This window comes from Leucoraja erinacea, chromosome 1 (genome assembly GCF_028641065.1).
Source record: "Leucoraja erinacea ecotype New England chromosome 1, Leri_hhj_1, whole genome shotgun sequence".
NCBI lineage: Eukaryota > Metazoa > Chordata > Chondrichthyes > Rajiformes > Rajidae > Leucoraja > Leucoraja erinaceus.
Window position 1 is genome coordinate 147,407,162 of NC_073377.1, and position 21,054 is coordinate 147,428,215.

At 44.4% G+C, this 21,054-nt stretch overlaps 1 protein-coding gene across 2 annotated transcripts; it reads left to right on the forward strand.

Annotated features, from left to right (window-relative positions):
• The first annotated feature begins 1,932 nt into the window (after positions 1–1,932).
• On the forward strand, positions 1,933–20,997 carry gar1 (GAR1 homolog, ribonucleoprotein). Of its 2 annotated transcripts, XM_055645311.1 has the most exons (7): positions 1,933–2,062; positions 6,827–7,063; positions 8,820–8,974; positions 9,610–9,669; positions 15,616–15,739; positions 17,277–17,342; positions 20,617–20,997. In XM_055645311.1, exons 2-7 carry the CDS (start codon positions 6,841–6,843, stop codon positions 20,631–20,633), a joined length of 645 nt encoding a protein of 214 aa, XP_055501286.1. In that variant the 5' UTR covers positions 1,933–2,062; positions 6,827–6,840; the 3' UTR covers positions 20,634–20,997. The 2 variants fall into 2 exon arrangements, with proteins under 2 accessions (XP_055501286.1, XP_055501287.1); XM_055645312.1 differs by lacking the exon at positions 20,617–20,997 and having other exon boundaries at positions 17,277–17,350.
• The last annotated feature ends 57 nt before the right edge of the window (positions 20,998–21,054 follow it).

Below are 21,054 nucleotides of genomic sequence, written 5' to 3' on the forward strand. Positions count from 1 at the left end.
TCATCTACAGTAGTCCCACTTGCCTGCATTTGGCCCATAGCCTATCCCTTTTCACTTTCTGCAGAGACCGTTCCCTCCCCAACTCCCTGGTTACCCCCCCCCCCCCCCCCCCCCCCCTTCCCACCCAACCTGCCCCCCCCCCCCCCCCAGTACTTTCCCTTGCAAACACAGGAGATGCAACACCAGTCCCTATACCTCCGCCCTCGACTCCATCCAAGGAGGTTCACTTGCACCTCCTCCAACCTCATCTACTGTATCCGCTGTTCCAGATGTCAACTCCTATATATCGGAGAGACCAAGTACAGGCTCGGCGATCGTTTCACTGAACTCCTCCACTCAGCCTGCCTAAACTTACATGATCTCCCGTTTGCTAAACACTTTAACTCTCCCCCCCCATTCCTTAATAATAAGACAAGATACATTTATTGTCATTTGGACCCCTTGAGGTCCAAACGAAATGCCGTTTCTGCAGCCATACATACAAACACATAGACCCAAGACACAACATAATTTACATAAACATCCATCACATCGCTGTGATGGAAGGCCAAATAAACTTATTTCTCCACTGCACTCTCCCCCCCCCCCCCCGATGTCATAGTCAAAGTCAAAGCCCCCGGCTGGCGATGGTGATTGTCCCGCGGCCATTAAAGCCACGCCGGGTGGTGCGAGGTCGCACACCGGGTCTTGGTATTAGAGCCCGCGGCGTGCGCTCGCAGAGTCCCGCGGCCATTCCAAGCCGCGCGGGGCAGTGGTGTCAGGGCCCGCTCCAGGAGCTCTTCGACCCCGCAACTCGGGCGGGGGAAGTCGCCGTTGCGAGAGCCCTGAAAAGCGGTCTCCCTCCAGGGAGCCGCGGGCTCCCGGTGCCGCCGTCCACAGACCTGTCGTTGGAGCCTCCGACTCTCCGGTCGGGCCGCAGCAGCAGCAGCAGCAGCGCTCCTCCACCGCTCCACCCGCTCCGGACTCGGCCAGCCCCGCGACGGCGATGGTGAGTTGTAGCACCAGAGTCCCCGGCTTCTTCCTGTTGGAGGCCGCTCTTCGTTGCGGCCCCAACGACAACGGAAACCCGACGAGAAAAGGTCGGGTCTCCAGTGCAGGGAGAGATTTAAAAAGTTCCCCCCACCCCACCCCCACCCCCCCCACACACACACACCCCGACAAAAAATAACAAAAATTACATTAAAACACAGACAGAAAAATAATAAAACGCGGACAGACTGCAGAGGCCGCTGCTGGCCAGAGCCGCGCCGCCCACCGGATTAACTGACCTTTCTGTCCTGGACCTCCTCAATTGTCAGTGTAAATTGGAGGAATAGCACTTCATATTTCCCTTGGCAGCTTACACCCCAGCGGTATGAACATTGACTTCTTGCTTGCCCTCTCTATCAATCCCTACCCTTCCTAGTTCGCCATCCAGTCTGACTGTCCCCTTGATTACATTTTATCTGTGCTGCTTTGTTGTCACCTTCACCTAGCTATTCCACAGTTTTTATTCGAGCCACATCCCCTTTCATGTCTTGTTTTCACACCGTACACTTCCTTATCTTTGTCTCCCTTTCCCCTGACTCCCAGTCTGAAGAAGGGTCTCGACCCGAAACGTCACATAAATTCCTTTTCTCCAGAGATGCTGTCTGTCCCGCTGAGTTACTGCAGCTTTGTGTGTCTATCCTCGGGCTGCAGCGCTGCGAAGAGCAGAATTTGCCCGGAGTACGAGCAGCATTAAAGCATTCGCCACAACACCAGCCTGCGAGTTCACGGCTGAACAGACAGGTAGCGAAGTGACGTGGAGCAAGTGAGCTGGGATTGTGAAGGGGGCCGTCGAGGATTGCCGAGCCTGCCGCTAGAGGGTGCAGACCACTAGCTTCATCCAAAGATCTGCATCTGCAGCGGCCAACGCTGAAGCTGCACCACGTGAAAGTTCGTGATACGGCAGGTCGTGTCCCGTCGTAAAAAGTGAGTGGGGGTGAAAAAAAAAGCCGGGGGGAAATATTGGGAGACTTGAAATTGCATCTTAATATTGCAAACAAAACCGATGTGTCGAAAATATCTGGCCAGCTGAAGAGTAAGTAGAGTCCCCCCTTTTGTTTTTTTAAATTCTGGTTGCAGCGACCGCGGCGGCGTTCCACGTGCTCCGGGGAAAGTTTCAAGGCCAGTCTGAAAACGGCTCTCGACCCGAAATGTCACCCTTTCCCTTCTCTCCAGAGACGCTGCCTGTCCTGCTGAGTTACTCGAGCATGTTGTGTCTAATTGATTGTCTGTAATCCCCGGGATATGATTGTGTGTGTGCGTGAGGCTCCAGCATGTTGTGTCTAATCCCCGGCTCCAGCATGTTGTTTCCACCCCCGGGATGGGATTGTGTGTGTGGGGCTGCAGCCCGGGGACAGTGGGCACTACTCGTGCTCCGGGCAACGTTCCAGGCCCAGGACAAGGAAGTGGCAGTAGTAACAAAGTAACATAGACAATTAGCTGCAGGAGTAGGCCATTTATGGCTATGGCTATGAGTAGGCCATTCATGGCTATGTGCAAGCACTGCAGAGAGTGGTGAAAATTGCCCAACGCATCACCAGTTCCTCGCTCCCCTCCATGGAGTCTGTCCAAAGCAAGCGTTGTCTGCGAAGGGCGCTCGGCATCGCCATGGACTGCGCTCACCCCAACCATGGACTGTTTACCCTCCTACCATCCGAGAGGCGCTACAGGTCTCTCCATTGCCGGATCAGCAGGTCCAGGAACAGCTTCTTCCCTGCGGCTGTCACACTACTCAACAATGTACCTCGGTGACTGCCAATTACCCCCCCCCCCCAACACTCCTCCACAGGAAAAACACTATGACTATGCATGTAAATAGATTTATTTATTGAAATCATATTCTATGTCGCTCTTCCAGGGAGATGCTAACTGCATTTCGTTGTCTCTGTATTGTACACTGACAATGACAATTAAAGTTGAATCTGAATCTGATCATCCCAAATCAGTAACCCCGTTCCTGCTTTCTCCCCATATATCTTGATTCCGTTATCCAACTCTCTCTTGAATACATCCAGTGAATTGGTCTGCACTGCCTGCCGTGGCAGAGAATTCCACAGACTCACAACTCTCTGGGTGGAAAGCTAGGTAAATTCAATGCTGGCATTTATATTAAGTGGACTGGAATACAAAAAGAACAGATGTAATGCTGAGATAAGGCACTGGTCAGGCCGCATTTGGAGTACAGTGAGCAAATTTGGGCACCATATCTGAGGAAGGATATGCTGGCTCTGGATAGGGTCCAGAGGAGCTTTACAAGAATGATCCCAAGAATGAGTGGGTTAGCATATGATGAGCGCTTGACAGCACTGGGCCTCTACTCGCTGGAGTTGAGGAGGGGACCTCATTGAATCTTACAGAATAGTGAAAGGCACAGACAGAGTGGGTAGACACAAAATGCTGGAGTAACTCAGCGGGACAGGCAGCATCCCTGGAGAGCAGGAATGGGTGACGTTTTGGGTCAAGACCCTTCTGACTGAGAGTCAGGGGAGAGGGAGACACAGATAAGGAAGGGTAAAGTGTGTGAAAACGAGACATCAAAACAGATGGTGATCAAGGAAAATGTAGAATAGATTATTGGTAGCTAGGAGAAATTGACAACAAAGCAAACAGAGATGAAATGTAATCAAGGGGACAGACAGATTGGTCAGAGACCGAGAGAGAGGGAAAGCAAGGGTTAATTGAAGTTAGAGAAATCAATGTTCATATTGCTGAGGTGTAAGCTACCCAAGTAAAATATGAGGTGCTGTTCCTCCAATTTGCGCTGGGTCTCACTCTGACAGTGGAGGAGGTCCAGGACAGAAAGGTCAGAATGGGAGCGGGGGTTAAAGTGTTTAGCAAACGGGAGATCAGGTAGGTTTAGGTGGACTGTGCGGAGGAGTTCAGCGAAACGATCGCCGAGCCTGCGCTTGGTTTTGCTGATATATAGGAGTCCACACCTGGAACAGCAGATACAGTAGATAAGGTTTGAGGAGGTGCAAGTGAACCTTTTCTGGGATAGGTGGGGTATTTGGTGTGTAGGAAGGAACTGCAGATGCTGGTTTAAACCAAGAATAGACACAAAATGCTGGAGTAACTCAGCGGGCCAGGCAGCATCTCTGGAGCGAAGGAATGGGTGAGGTTTCGGGTTTGAAGAAGGGTCTTGACCCAAAACATCAACGATTCATTTTCTCCAGAGATACTGACTGACCTTCTGAGTTACTCTGGCTTTTTGTGCATATCTTCAGGTCGTGTGGTGTTCACCCTGGCCTCCATGTGGTGGGGAGGTGATGAGTAAGTTGGATGAATTGGCTACTCATGGTCGCCACAAAATCAATCTTTTGTTTCTCAGTGTAAACTGAATTGGTCCCACTGATAAAGAGTATTTGGGTCGGACCCCTTCAGACTGAACAATACATAAAAGTGGTAGACTAACTTAGTCGGTCAGGCAACATCTCTACAGAACGGATAGGTGACTGTGAATAAGTTCTTCTTCAGACTGATTGGACTCATCAGTCTGAAGAAGGGTCCTGATCCATGACATTGCCAGTCCATCCCCTCCACATATGTTGCCTGACCTGCTGAGTACCTCCTGCACTTTACGTTTCGGATGTAAATGTAGGTTAGTAAGTTCACAGACGGCACCAAAAGTGGTGGAGTTGCAGACAGTGAGCTGTCAAAGTATACCTGGGATCATAGCTGCAGAAATGGGTGCTGAAGTGGCAAATGGAGTTTACTCTGAACAAGTGTGAGATGTTGCACTTTGGAAAATTGAATGTAAGTGGAAAGCATACAGTTTAGAGAGTCCACATTTTCCAGCCTTTTAGATGATGCACTTCTTCCCCTGGCACTTTTATTTCCATGTTATTTCATATTGCACATGGTAATATAATTTATTACTTGAGCCCTGGGGAGTTTCATCTTGTCAAAATGGTGAAACATTCAAGCACTCTAGCTGTGCACAAGAGTAATCTTCCAGTCCCTGGCTTTGGATGCAAAACCTGCCTATATTCTCAACATGTGCTCCCAATTCCAGCTGCACACATGCCCACACCAACTAGAAAGTGGTCCTGACCTCCCATATACCTCACTGGAGACCTCAAACTATCTTTAATCAGTCTTTACTGGACTTTAATTTGCATATACCCTTATATTCTTTATCGATGTTCTACCCTTTATTCTGTATCTACGCTGGATGGTTTGATTGTAATCATGTATAGTCTTTCAGCTGACTGGATAGCATGCAGCAAAAAGCTTTTCAGTGTCGCTAGGTACACGTGACAATAATAAACTAAACTAATCACGAACCTAACAATCTCCATTTTGAAAATGCCCAATGTCGTGGCCTTCACAGCTGTCTGTGGCAATGAATTCCACAGATTCACCACCGTCTGGCTAAATTAATTTCCCCTCATCTCCATTGTGAAGGTTCATCCTTTTATTTTGGGGCTGTGCACTATGGTTTTAGACTCTCCCATTACTGAAACATAATTTGCGCATGCATTGTAGGCCTTTATAATTTTCTAAATCTATTAGACAGTTGAGAGCTGTGAGCGACAGAGAGGAGAAAATTGAAAAAAAAAAGCCTTGAGGCAATTCGCCAGTATTCTTCAGCATGGTGGAGCAAGCTTCAGAGATCAGGTCTACTCCTATGTCCTTGTACACCTTATGTTTTTGGTGCTTGACTAAAAGTTTGATTCAAGAGAGTCCCCACTGAGGGCAGTGGGAAAGTGGTTGAGGACAATTTTTCAGTCTTTGCTGCAGATTCACACACTCGTCACATTTGATGTCTCTAGGTGAAAGTGAAATGAGTTGGCTGCATCCATTTTTCAGAACTATTTCAACCATGCTTGTAGAAATCTGGCTGTGATCCTAAATAAGTTGCCATTTGATACTGCACGTCCTCGTCCTCCCCATGTTTTGAGAGGTGGGGGGCAAACTCCCCCCTCCCCCCCCCCCCCCCCCCCCCCCCATGTTTTGTATTCCGGATTTTAAAATTCGGTGGGAAAAAAAATCTATTAAAAATCTCTGCTTTCCGCGAGACAGTGGGTTTGGGACTGATGATCGAGGGCGCCGATTGGACGAGAGACGTTGGTCAGCAGGCAATGGGGGGGGGGGGGGGAGACCATGATGTTTCAGTGCGATGATTGGAGGAGGGAGGTGTCGGTCAGAGGCTGAAATAAGGGGGTGGGACTGAGGATAGAGCGCGGTGATTGGAGGAGGAAAGATCATAGGCGGAGCTCCGCTCTATGATCTTTGGTTCACAGGGCCTTTCATCGCCCGGAGTGGCGCAAAATCGGCCACGCGATTTTTCCACCGCCCCACGGTCAAATTGCTGTGTCGAGGCGATCGAGGCTCCCGATGTTGAAGCCACTGCAGGGGCCACAGTCTAAGAATAAAGGGGAGGCCATTTAAAACTGAGATGAGAAAAAACTTTTTCACCCAGAGTGTTGTGAATTTGTGGAATTCTCTGCCACAAAAGGCAGTGGCCAATTCACTGGATGAATTTTAAAAGAATGTAAAAGAAATCGAGGGTTATGGGGAGAAGGCAGGCACGGGTTACTGATTGTGGTTGATCAGCCATGATCACAATGAATGGTGATGCTGGCTCGAAGGGCCAAATGGCCTCCTCCTGCACCTATTTTCTATGTTTACTTGATCAACAAATAAATCCAATGATCAGCAAACTAAATCTATTGATAACGTGCAATCTTTCTTACTATATTTCAATGATGATGTGTAACAAATCCAGGTTACATACTTTATTATTGTGTCAGGGAAGATAACTAATGTACCTTTACTCACTAAATGTAATCTTTTTCAGAATTTTGAATTGAAATGTCTTATCGTGGAGGAAGGGGCGGCGGGGGCGGCGGAGGTGGCTACAGAGGTGGAAGAGGAGGTGGCTACGGTGGGGGAAGAGGCAGCAGCGGCGGCTACGGTGGGGGAAGAGGAGGCGGCTTTAGCGGAGGAAGAGGGCGTGGTGGAGGCGGATTCCGCGGCGGAGGTCGAGGAGGCTTCAATAGAGGATATGATCAGGGGCCTCCTGAAAGGGTAGTCGGTATGTATGAACATGAACGTATGGACATTGATTGGTGACAATGACAAGAATGACAATGGCACAATGACAAGAACATTGATTAGTACGGGTGTCAGAGGTTATGGGGGGGATGCAGGAGAATGGGGTTCGGCGGGAGAGATAGATCAGCCATGATTGAATGGCGGAGTAAACTTGATGGGCCGTATGGCCTAATTCTGCTCCTATCACTTATGACCTTATGAACAACATACTTGGCAAAAGTTGCATTGTCCTAAATCAAGAGGTTATTGTAGTCCAGATAAATATTTCAAATCCCTGAGCAGCTGTTTAATTGGTCCATATTTTAATGAAAATATTTCCAGGGAAGAAGGCTGATTAGCTGAAGATCTTCACTACTGTTTGATCTTTTCTGCAAATGTGATAAAAATGCTGCACATCAGAGAGAAATAGAATGCTTGGATGTTACGCTTCCTCTCTGATAAACTGGTTTTATGTTCTGATTTTGATTCCATGAGGATTCAGGTTTATTTTATTCATGGATTTCTGTAATAATAGCAAAGACACAAAGTAACATGTGTAAAATGATAAATGCTGCAAAAATCTTGTTAGTCCAAACACGGGTGTCATGAAAATATTTTGTATTCATCCTCTCATGTTAATGCAGTGTTTCATGTCTCATGTGTTTTTTGTCTTTTTATGACTTGGCAAATTAATTTCCCTCCTGAGAGAAATAAAGTTATATTGTATTGTATATAATTTGACTCCAAGCCTTTTAATCGCATGAATACCTAATGTACCTCTGAAGTGTTAAATTTAATTTGGATTTACATTGTTTAAATATCCTTTTAAATGAGCTTTTGAATAACTGATGGAGTTAGGAGTACTTGATGGCGCAATGATCCAGCAGACCTTCATCCCATGAATTTGGATTCAAATCAAAAATTCATCGAAAAGATGGAAGGAGAGCGTTTCCACATATAACCATATAACCATATAACAATTACAGCACGGAAACAGGCCATCTCGGCCCTACAAGTCCATGCCGAACAATTTTTTTTCTCCCCTTAGTCCCACCTGCCTGCACTCGTACCAGAACCCTCCATTCCCTTCTCATCCATATGCCTATCCAATTTATTTTTAAATGATACCAATGAACCTGCCTCCACCACTTCCACTGGAAGCTCATTCCACACCGCTACCACTCTCTGAGTAAAGAAGTTCCCCCTCATATTACCCCCTAAATTTTCTGTCCCTTTTCTGTGAGTTATGTCCTCTGGTTTGAATCTTCCCTAGTAGATGATTCTTGAAAACTTGTCCACATCAACTCTGTCATCCCTCTGCTGCTTTCAAGACCTCTATCATGTCCCCCCCTTAACTTCTGCGTAACCCACTAACTAGGATAAAGACCTAACTTATTCAACCTATCTCTGTAACTTAGTTGTTCACATTCTAGTAAATCTCCTCTGTACTCTCTCTATTTTGTTGACATCCTTCCTATAAGTGGCGACCAAAAATTGTACACCATACTCCAGATTTGGTCTCACCAATGCCTTGTACAATTTTAACATTACATCCCAGCTTCTATACTCAATGACTCTGCTGATTTATAAAGGCTAGCATACCAAAAGCTTTCTTTACTATATTTAATGATTTTTTTTTTTTTTGATGTGCAGCTTTAATTTTTTTTAAATTTAAAGCTATTCATTTATAATTTTAATGTATTCTTATGAACATTTAAATGTTATGGTTCTTTAACTCTTTGTTATATTTGTGTTAGAATTGGGAGATTTCTTGCATCCATGCGAAGATGACATTGTTTGCAAATGCACCTCGGAAGAAAATAAAGTCCCTTATTTTAACGCGCCCGTTTACTTGGAAAACAAAGAACAAATTGGAAAAGTTGATGAAATATTTGGACAGATTCGAAATTTTGTATCCTTTTGTGAGTTAGTGTTGGGAAGTACCTAAATTAGTAGATGATTCTTGAGCTACATATGAAGGCCTCGTGTCAGCGAGTGTTTCTTTGACATCTTGTGCTGCTGTCAGGTGTGTTGGTTGTATGAGAACAAAATACTTGGTAACCCACTAACTAGGATTGGGTATAATCGCTAAATTTTTTTTGTTCACATTTATGTCTTCATTGATCTTAAAATTGGTGTGGCACAGTGGGGCAGCTGGTAGAGCTGCTGCCTCACAGTGCCATGGACTGGGGTTCGATACTGACCTCGGGTGCACATTCTCCCTGTGACCACATGGATTTACTCTGGGTGCTCTGGTTTCCTCCCACATCCCAAAACCATGTGGGTTTGTGTGTTAATTGACTTCTGCAAAATCGCCCCATATGTGTTGGGAATTGAAAAAGATAGAAATAGTGTAATATTGGAATAATATAGAGATAGTGCAAACGGATGATTCAGCGTGAGCTCGGTGGACCTAAGGGCTTTTTGCTACACTACATCTCTAAATTAAAAACTAAAATTATGTCTCAATGGTATGATTATAAACTTATTTGCTTAAAATTATTGGAAAAAAATGCTATCTATTTTTTCCTTAATTGAAATTATTAGTATTTTTCAGTTAAGTTATCAGACAACATGAACGCTAGTTCCTTCAGGCAACCACAGAAGGTAGGTTTTATTCTAAAGATTAATTGAAAATATGACATTATTTACAGAAAATAATCACTTTTCCATTTTTATTTTTGTAAAATCCATTTCTTCAGTTCTTGCCAAAAGTTTTCTTCCATTTAGATTACCAACATGTTCCCATTACGAATACAATTATTCTTGCAAGCAAATGATACTTGGGTACTCTTATCAATATTTGTGGATTTTACTGACTGGTGTACTCGTACCTCTCACTAAGAACTATAAAATAGTTGCTTCTGGTCTATTTGGTCTTGGGCTGAAGGCTCCATTTCAACCCTGTGTGACACTCTGCCTCTGCAAACCCATGTATTCTAATTTGTTTACATTTTGTATTTGTGTTATCTTTTTCAAAGGCTCTCAAATTCCAAATGTACTACATGCCTTGATTCCTAATCTGTTCTGCTGGTTCCAACCTCTAAAATTCTTTAGAAAATATTAGATGTGATTTGCCTCTTATTCATGTTCATTCGAAGTGCTCTGTTAATATATCTTTCCTATTTTGTCTAATTTTCCCATCTACTAACTCAGCCCAGTTTTTCTCCCTCTGTTTTCAGGTAGTTATATTTGCCACCTTCCGATATGAGTATGCAGTTCTAAATTCTTTTGATTTTAATTTATCAATTAATAGTCCCATTTATTTTTTTTCAAGTACTTTTTCTTTCTTTGACCTCCTTTTTCACTAGATCTGTTATTTACTATTTCCAGGTAAGATTCGCGAAGCCACGGACAATATCTCTGTTTAGTTTCTATGCTGTTCCCCAGTATAATTTCTCAACTCAGCCTTTAAGTAGCAATGTTACAAAATTTTGAATTTAAAAAATCAAGTCTGCAATTTATCCCATCAGATAAAGCATAAAAAGAAGTTTAATTTGACACCTAATTCACTTTCATATCTCAAGTATTTAAAAAGTTATGGCCATTTTCATACTCGGAAATTAGCATCTTGTTCCCTATTGATTTTCTATGGACATAACAAAAAAGCTGTGATCGTGGACAGTCAAAAGCCCATAACTTTCTTAAAAATTAAGAGAACTGAATGAAATTTTCAGTTATCATAAAGAAGAAGTAAAAACAAATAGAAAACATCACTGTGTTTAAGAAGGAACTATGAAATATTGGACTTTGATCGAAGGGCTCCAGCTTTTTTGTCCCCAAACACATAAAAAATCTTACTTGGATGACCTGAAATTAAAGCATATCATTCCTTAGTTCCAATTGTATGCTATTTTCAAATTTCATTTACTCATTTTCTAAACATCTATCTATTTCTTGTAAATGATTAACATTTTTTAAATAGCCTCATTGTCCAAATGGCTTCCAACCATTCACAATAAATCATGCTTTTTGTTCATTTACATTAATTTATAGGCCAAATGGAAGGAATCTTAGTGTTCAAGTGCTGTTCTGGATAAGGGGAATTTAAATCAGCTTTCTAGTAGGGTTCCTGAAAACGCACTTAAATATTTTAGACCAGTATCTTTGTATATGAGGACAGAGCCAGAAAATATGTGTTAAAGAACCATCTGCACTTTTGCATCTGTCACATAATGGAGAAATAGCAGGGTAGATTCGATGTAATTTGGTCTTTGTATAAAGGGATCTTAAGAAGCCCTTTTTAATGTAAAAATAAACAGCCTACCGTCTGTTGTCTGCTGTATGAGACCTTGCCGGTGGTCGCGGGTTTAGAGGTTAATTTTTAAACTACTACAACAATTATATAAAGCCTTTAAAACTAATAATAGCTAAAGCGACGGAATATTCCAGCGATTTTCCGTTAATAATTAACTAGGCTGAACATCCTCGATTGGAACAGCCTAGGGAAAATCGCGTTTTAAACCCGCCCCCTCTAAACGGCGCCAAAATCGCGCACACCCGCAGTGACAGATTTTCAGCGACGCTTCAGTTGGGCTTTGCAACATACCTACTTTAAGCAATCCACTTTAGCTTCTGCAAAACATTCACTTTTGCAGTTAGACTAGCACATGCTGTCATCTTGGACCACTTGTATTCTACTCTCCCTGTCTTTAAGTGTCAGGGTTTTTAGTTCTTCGTTGCTAAGTTGTGTTTTTCCAATCCAAAGCGTTTCTCCTCGCTTTTCCAACATTTTATATATTTTGTTTTTGTAATTCATAGTTGGATCATTCTTTTTACTTATTGGGGTTGAAGCTTTAAATGGGATATAAATTTGTTCTTCGTCTTCTTGCGAATGAAACATAAACCAAAGGAATAGTTAGATCTCAAACCGGGCGTTGAGCAGCCAGGTCCTGAGCTCCATTTGGTGGGTGGTAGAGCGGGCATCCAGAGATGGCATAGTTGGCTGTCTGTTGTTTTTTGTTGTTTTTTACTCACTCTTTCTCCACAGCCATATCTCATTATGTAATTTTATCATGTTCTGATTATTTTTCCTTTAAAGCCCCAGAACAGCAAGATTATTAATTAACGCTTTATCGTTGCACAAAATTAAATCGACCTGCAGCACAGAGAGTTTGTGCAAATTGTTCGTAATCTGAGCCTGTCCATTTGCACCAGCATATCCTTCAATAATACTCTGATTTCCCCAGCTTACCACACGGTTTTAAGGAACTTGCAGAAACAAGGAACTGCAGATACGCAATGTGCTGGAATAACTCAGCAGGTTATACAGCATCTCTGGAGAACATGGGTAGATCACTCTTCAGGTCGGGACCCTTATCATCAGTCTTCTGTTGAAAGTCACCCATCCGTGTTCTCTACATCTACTCCAACACTTTCTGTCTTCAGCTATCAATGTCACTCTATCCTTTGTGTTCTTTCAAGGAACTCTTTCCGGTCACTTTGCCATTGTCTTGTCAAATGTACCAGTGACAACAAATGGAATAAAGGCCATTTCAAAAACATTGTCCAAAATGAGGAAATGACACGTCTCCCTGAATTTTGCCAGCTTTAAAGGACAGGATCCAAACAAGCCACACAGCGTGATGTGGAGAATGCACATCAGTGATAAATGAACCTCCCTGAGATGAATGCAGTATCCCAGGAATGAGTAGGTTAACATATGATGAGGGTTTGTCGGCACTGGGCCTGTGCTAGCTGGAGTTTAGAAGAATGAGGGGGGATCTCTATTTCCCCCTATATTTAGGGGAGCTATATTTAAGAGGGAGTTAGACGTGGCCCTTGTGGCTAAGGGGATCAGGGGGTATGGAGAGAACGCAGGTACGGGATACTGAGTTGGATGATCAGCCATGATCATATTGAATGGCGGTGCAGGCTCGAAGGGCCGAATGGCCTACTCCTGCACCTAATTTCTATGTTTCTATCTAGTTGAAATATACAGAACATACAGAATAGTGAAAGGCTTGGATGTGGATGTGGACACGGTCACAGTGGACAAACGCATCCGGGTCTACCCCAACCAGAAGCCCTGGATGACCTGGGAGGTCCAGCGGCTGTTAAAAGAGAGGAACACCGCTTTTAGGTCTGGCGATAGGGCTTTATACAGCACGGCCCGAGCTAACCTGAAGAGAAGCATCAGAGAGGCCAAATCAGACTACAGGAGGAAGAGAGAGGACCACCTGGACAGTAACAACAGCAGGCAGGTGTGGCAGGGGATCACCAACTACAAGACCAACCTTGGAGCTGCTGAAGGTGACGCCTCGTTGGCAGAGGAGCTGAACCTCTTCTTTGCTCGCTTTGAAGTGGAGCCACCCGAGACAGCCACTTCACACCACATGGTTCACAGCAGCCTAACCCTCAAGATAGAGGAGCATGAGGTGAGGCACATGCTGTGGGCCATCAATCCAAGGAAGGCTACTGGACCTGACGGCGTCTCTGGACGCGTGTTGAAGACCTGCGCAGACCAGCTGGCTGGAGTCTATACGAGGATTTTCAACCAGTCTCTGGCCCAGTCCACTGTCCCACCCTGTCTGAAGTCCTCCACCATAGTCCCCTTGTCCAAATAAACCAACATCTCCAGCCTCAACGACTACCGGCCAGTCGCACTCACACCAGTGGTGATGAAGTGTTTTGAAAAACTGGTCCGGGGTCATATCACATCACTCCTGCCCCGAAGCTTTGACCCCCACCAGTTTGCGTACAGAGCGAATAGATCTTCAGAGGACGCTGTAGCCACAGCTCTCCATGCTGCACTGTCCCACCTGGAGCAGCGGGGGAGCTACGTGTGGATGCTCTTTGTGGACTACAGCTCTGCTTTTAATACCATCCTTCCCCACAAACTGGTGGACAAACTGGGGGACTTGGGACTTCCACACTCCACCTGCAAGTGGATAAATAGCTTCCTGTCGGGTTGCAGCCAGAGAGTCAGAGTGGGCCATCATACATCCACGGCCCTCAGCCTCAGTACCGGCTCTCCACAGGGCTGCGTACTGAGCCCCCTGCTCTACACCATCTACACACATGACTGCACCCCCGCCCACCACAGCAACACCATTGTCAAATTTGCGGATGACACTACGGTGGTGGGACTCATCTCCGGGGGAGGGACGAGTACGCCTACCGGGATGAGGCGGAGCTGCTGACAGTGTGGTGTGAAGAAAATAACCTGCTCCTCAACACCTTAAAGACAAAGGAAATAATAATAGACTTCAGGAAGAATAAAACGGTACCATTAATTATCAGAGGGGACTGTGTGGAGAGGGTGGCGGATTTCCACTTCCTGGGAATCCATATTGAGGAGGACCTGACGTGGAGCGTGAACACCTCTGCGCTGCTGAAAAAGGTCCAGCAGAGACTGCACTTCCTGAGGGTGCTCAGGAAGAATAACATCAATCAGAGACTGCTGCTGTCCTTTTATCGGTGCTCCATTGGGAGCATCCTAACATACTGTGTATGCGTATGGTACACCAGCTGCACGGCGGCTCAGAGGAAAGCGCTCCAGAGGGCCATTGACAACGCCCAGAGGATTGTTGGCTGCCTTCTCCTTACCTTGAACTTACACAGTTCCCGCTGCATCAAAAAATCCCAGAGTATTATAAAGGACATTTCCCACCCCGGACACTCCCTGTTTGAACTGTTGCCGTCAGGCAGATGGTACAGATCTACAAGGACAAGGACAAACAGACTTAAAAACAGTTTTTACCCCACTGCTATAAAGGCACAAAATGTAGCCGCCAAGGAACGCAGGGGTGATACATACTAAGGGACTGTGGTACAATGTGAAATCGACAGAAGGAGTTAGGGTTGGGTATTTATGCGTGCTATTTTCATGATATTTATTTTAGTTGTTTATCTTTTTTAATATTTTACCTTGTATGTAACGTTAGCTTTTAGAAATGTTTGAATGGTGCACTGACTGGCTGACATTTTTAAATTTTGTTGTACATGGTTCATGTTACAATGACAATAAAGAAACTATTCTATTCTATTGTTGCCATTAGTGGGAGAGTCTAGAACTAGAAGTCATAACCTCAGAATTAAAGGACATTCTTTTAGGAAGAAAATGAGGAGATATTTCTTTAGTCAGAGCGTAGTGAATCTGTGGAATTCTTTGCCACAGAACAAGGCAGTGGATATTTTTAAGGCAGAGATAGATAGATTTTTGATTAGTGCAGGTGTTAGAGGTTATGGGGAGAAGGCAAGAGAATGGGGTAAGGAGGAAGAGATAGATCAGCCATGACTGAATGGTGGAGTAGACTTGATGGGCCAAATTGCCTAATTCTACTCTTATTCCTTATTGGCCTTATGATCCTGGGTCAAACATTGGACCATTTGTTGGAGACGTCTTTGAAATAAATTCATTTTTTTCGATAAATGATTTGTTCATCTACGAACCTCAACTGAATTTATAAATATTGCTGCAGTCATGCAGAAAAATGTAGTAAAATAATCATTGATCTGCTTTTCTCTTTGTGCACAGTGAATGCTGTGCATGAAACTAGCTGCCTCAAGTGTACTTGGATTTACTTGCGTAATTTTCCCTTTTCCCCGCAGTTTTACGTTGATCCAGCAAAACTACTCCCGCTTCAGCGGTTTTTGCCTCTGCCACCTGGTGTAAAAGGTGGGATGAGGGGAGGCCGGGGTTCCAGAGGTCGAGGTGGACGTGGTGGGAGAATGGGTAAGAAATGTTCCATTAATTGAACAAGACCAACAACATATCTATTCAAGTTCCTATTTTTATGTATACACTCCATTGCAGTGTTACCAAAGGTGCAGTGGCTCAGCTGGTAGAGCTATTTTCCTGATGGTAAAATGACTACAGGTGATGTAGGTCAATGATTGTATTGCCTTTATATAAATTGCCCTTGCAGCACATCATTATGTACCATTGTGCAGAGTGGCACAGCTGGTAGAGCTGCTGCCTCACAGCACCAGAGACCCAGGTTTGATCTTGACCTCGAGTGCGGTATGTGCAGACTTTGCACCTTCACCATGTGTGTTTCCTCAAGGTCAGTTCACTCCCACCCCAAAAATTCCAAAGACGTGTGGGTTTATAGCGAAATTGGCCTCTGTAAATTGTTTCGAATGTGTAGGGGCTGGATGAGGAAGTGGGATAACAGAACTAGTGTGAACAGGTGATCGATGGACAGCAGTGGGCCAAAGGGCCTGTTTCCACACTGTATCTATAATACTGAACTAAAATAAATTGATAATTCTCAGAAGAGGACAGGATACAGGTACAGGATACTGAGTTGGATGATCAGCCATGATCATATTGAATGGTGGTGCAGGCTCGAAGGGCCGAATGGCCTACTCCTGCACCTATTTTCTATGTTTCTATGTTTCTAAGAGGGGGTTGGCCATGGACGTCGGTTTTAATGAATGGCATAAAAGAGAACAAAGAGACAGGGAGATGGAGAGACTCGGGAACAGAATTTCATGACATTGCCTCGGAAGCAGAAGACAGATCGTCCAATTGATCGACAATAAAGGGCCTGTCCCACGAGCATGCAACTCCATGCAGCAAGCACGACCTAAAGGGCTGGTCCCACCAGCATGCGCCTGCATGCGGCAAGCGCGACCTAACGTGTTCGCTTGAGACGTACGACCTCGCGTGGCCGGTCCCACTTCGATCGCCGGAGCCGTATGGAGTTGTGCGGAACTGGTCCCGACATCGCACGGGGCTCCGAAAAACTAACCGTGTTTAAAATTCCGCGTGGCAACGGCCTGCCGGCCCGCAGCCGCGTTGACGCCGTACGTCACGCGCGACCTTCCCGCGGACTTCGCTCGAACATCATGTCACTCACTCGACCTCCGCGCAGCCCCCTCTTCTGGTTTGGTTGCGCTTGCCACATGCTGGTGGGACCGGCCCTTTAGGTCGCGCTTGCCGCATGAAGTCGTATGCTCGTGGGGACAGGCCCTTAAGGGAAAAGTTAGAGGGTAGAACTGGAACAGTGCAAATATCTTGGTGGTTTGTATGGTTATTGAACCTGAAGAAAATTGGATTGGCTGGGAAGAGTGGTGGTGGTGTTAAATTGAGATGTTGGAGAGCGTTGAAAACAAACATGTATAACTATTGAAATGACCTGATTGGTCAATTTTAAAAGCAACTATTGCATTGATGCAGCAGTCTTTTCCATTTTAAGAATGAGTGGCTGTGGGTAAATGTTTTCATGTGCAATAATCTAATGATTATATTTTTGATTTTTATCCAGGTGGTTTCAGAGGTGGCAGAGGAGGTTTCAGAGGTGGCAGAGGAGGTGGAGGTCGCAGCTTCAGAGGTAAATAACAAAGCTTGTGTTATATTTCATTAGCCTCCAGTCGTTTTCCTTGCTCTCTGGATGTTATATTTAAAATGCAGGCTTTAAATAAACGAGTGATTGAGTGAAAACCTTTCTTAGAAAATCCATGCATTTGTAACTTGTGAAGAGGTTGTTTGGCTATCACTGCAATGACCAATGGCTAATGTTTTCAACGATGGTGATGCCAGCCTTTCATCTGCTGACTGTGGGGGTGCTTGAGCTGGGCTGAAATATGCCGGATGGATTACAAAGGTGGAGCACAAATTTCCAAACTCTGAAACTGGGAAATTGCCTGGCAAATCTGTACCTTCTTAACTCGCTGCAAAGAAAATGGGTTCTCTAAAAATTAGTGGGAAAACACTTCGACCAGGAGAATTCAATTTTGTTCAATATCTTTTGAGTGCAAAGTATTTTAACTTAAACAGGACTCGAACAGTTTTGAACGTTTGCATGTTAAGGTCATTTGATTCAATTGGTTGCTGGCCATCAAAGCCATGCAGTCAGCGTGACTGACCCCGTGCTGGGAGAGGCTCTGGACCTTGGTGATGAGCCACAAGTCAGCACTTTTAAGACCCTGTGTGGTCTAGGGCGCAGGTTACCTGGAATCTCTGGCCAGCAAACCTTCACTACATCTCCCTCCCTCCTTGAATCGTGCAAAGACATCTATTTTACCAGGTTTTCAGTCTGCTCTGATTTTGAGACTTTGCACACTATTGCTTTCAATTTGTCTTCATTCTTTCAACCACGTTTTCTTATTTTTCGCACCCCTAGTCCAACCCACTCCTAGTCCGAACAAGGACAGGGTTCCATTGTCCATGGTTTCCAATCTACCCGCCTCTCCATTCAACAGATCAGCCTCCTTAATGTCTCTCATTTCCAGCAACAGTTCACTATCAAGCCTGCTTTCTTCCCCCTTCCATTTCGGCATCCAAGGGGACTTTTCTGCCTTCCTTGGTCCATTTTTCCATCTCCTTCAATTAGTTCTCACTCATGATTTTTTCCCAGAAAATAGCAGGAGATGCAACATCTGCCTTTTTACCTTCCGACAATCCAAGAATCCAAACATCCTTCCAGTTGAAGCAGTAATTCATGTGTTGCTTCCAATTTCGGGTGTTGCATACAGTGCTCGCTTTACCATCTTCTTTACAAGCCCAGCCAGGGTGACTGCAGAACCCTTTCTTTCAGCCTGCACTGCTAGCATCGAGCATCCAGTGATCTGATTTTAATTCTCATCCCACTCCTTTTCTACAGTGCTCCAGTGACACCCACAAAGTTCGAGGAACAGCATCTCATTTTTATCTCTCTACATCAGACCCTAAGAGACTAGTTAGTTTTAATTACTTGAGATGCTCTTTTTCCCTGTCTCTTTCAGTTTGTTTAACCTTTCCATTTTGTTTAATAATTATTACCATGGCAGCTTTAGTGTGTCCCCATCACAGATATTGTCTGAAGGAGGGCCTGACCCAAAACGTCACCTATCCTTGTGGCCCAGAGATGCTACCTGACTTATTCAGTTATTCCAGCACTTGTGTTTCTTTTGTAAACCAGAATCTGCAGTTCCTTATGTCTACAGATATTGGCTCTGTGTTTTTCACCCCTGCCTATCTCTACAACTTAAAACATGCTAGCTTTTGGTCCATTCCAGTTCGAAAGAAGAATCCTTGACTCAAAACATTTCCTCTCTCCCCAGTGCTAGCTTTGTACCTGCTGAGTGCTCCCAGTTTAGGTCCACCACTGGTTTACCAGCACCCATGGTTCCAATGCCTTTCTGGGTTGTCTGTTTTGCTGGGCAAACAGTGGTCACGGGCTCCAAGAGGAGTCGGACAGTATTGGAACGGTCCACCTAGGCCGCCAAAGATACCAGTCTGCAAAGTTGGCACTGAACCCGCCGACAGGAACTGATCTGCCGGCCCCGGCTGGGCCAGAGTTCCAGAGCCCTGGCCACAGGGGGCCAATTCGACCAGCAGATCGGCGCAGAAGTCCCAATGAGGTCGAGATCAGCCACCTGGTCTAGAAACCACATTCTGTGAGGTGGGGGGGGGGTTGTTCAAGTGCATTCTCTTAATTTTTTTAAGAAGGAACTGCAGATGCTGGAAAATTGAAGGTACACAAAAATGTTGGAGAAACTCAGCGGGTGCAGCAGCATCTATGGAGCGAAGGACATAGGCAACGTTTCGGGCCAAAATCCTTCTTCGGGTTTCGGCCCGAAACGTTGCCTATTTCCTTCGCTCCATAGATGCTGCTGCACCTGCTGAGTTTCTCCAGCATTTTTGTGTACATTCTCTTAAATTTGTTCAGTTCAAAGGAGTGTCAGACCAACAGTTGTGAGAAAATCAGTGGTGGACCTGTATATTCTAGTTTTTGTTTCTTTAAAATTGCCATACTAACCTGCGGCTACCAGCTCTTGATTCTCCGTCCAAAGTTCTCTCTGTCTCAACCATCAGTCACACAATACTCACAGGTCTTGGTAACTTGGCCACACCTTGACTTAAAAATTCTCACCCAAGTGCAAATTGGTATTTATTTATCTTTCCCTTTGTGTATTCTTGTGGGCTTCTTGAGCACTGCAGTTCTCTGACCTTGGTACAGTTTTCCAATTCTGGCCTCTCAAGGTTCCCAATGATAATTCTTTCTCCGATGGCATCCGTTTCAATTTACAAGCAAAATAACTTTTTTGTTTTGTTTAATATGCACCTTAAAGCCTATAATTTTGATCATGCATCTCTCTGAATATCTTCTTTGTACTTTGGTGTCATATTTTGTGACTTAGTTTCTAAAGAGTGATTTTGATTTTTGAGTATGTGTAGTTATATATGGATTCCCAGTTTAGCATTGTGTCCATGCTCTAATCCAACTTGTTTATGTACAATGGGAACAAACAGTCACGCGGCATATTACTGTGACCAGAACATTTTCACCCTTCCCCTCCACATCCGATTCCATTTGATCTTCAATTCCAAGTTGCCTCATTCGGCTTTCTGAGAATCCCATCTGTTGCGTTGATTTTTTTTTAAACTTACCAAGTTTGTCACTTCAAAGCCATCTAAGCTCCATTAGTATACAGACCGCTTAATATTTATGCTTGTGCCCAGCTCCATTGGGTCCCCTGGACCAGATAACCATTTCAGCTAAATGTCATCAGGCTTTCAGCCATGCCTAACCTGTGCAAATGTATATAATTGTAGTTCTCCATTGTTTACCAGTTGTTGGACTACTGAACGTAACCTGTATCCTTTTATTCTCCCTATTTCAGGTGGAGGAGGAAGATGAACATGGATATTTAAGAGCTGGCCAGCAGCCTCCAAAAGTATTCTTTATATCTTCTACCAGTTCATGCCTTTGCTATTATGGGCTATACCAAACCGAGGAATATTTAAAATCTAGTATAGATTTTTGTATTACAATCACGTCTGTATAATTAATTTGGATATATTTGAGGGTCCAGTTTATATGTAATTTGTGTTTTAATTCAATATTTTCTGAACATATTTATATACAAGGACAAAAGCAGTCATTTGTATTGAATTAAATTTACAATGTCCTACCGATGTAACGATACTTAATTTACAAAACAGAGCATTGTGAGATGATTGTTCAGTGAAATTGGTTTTAAAATAAATGTTTGTTGCAAAGACTTTTGTGTGAAGTTTTACCCGGGAGCCAATTGACTGAGATCACATGCAAGTAGTTT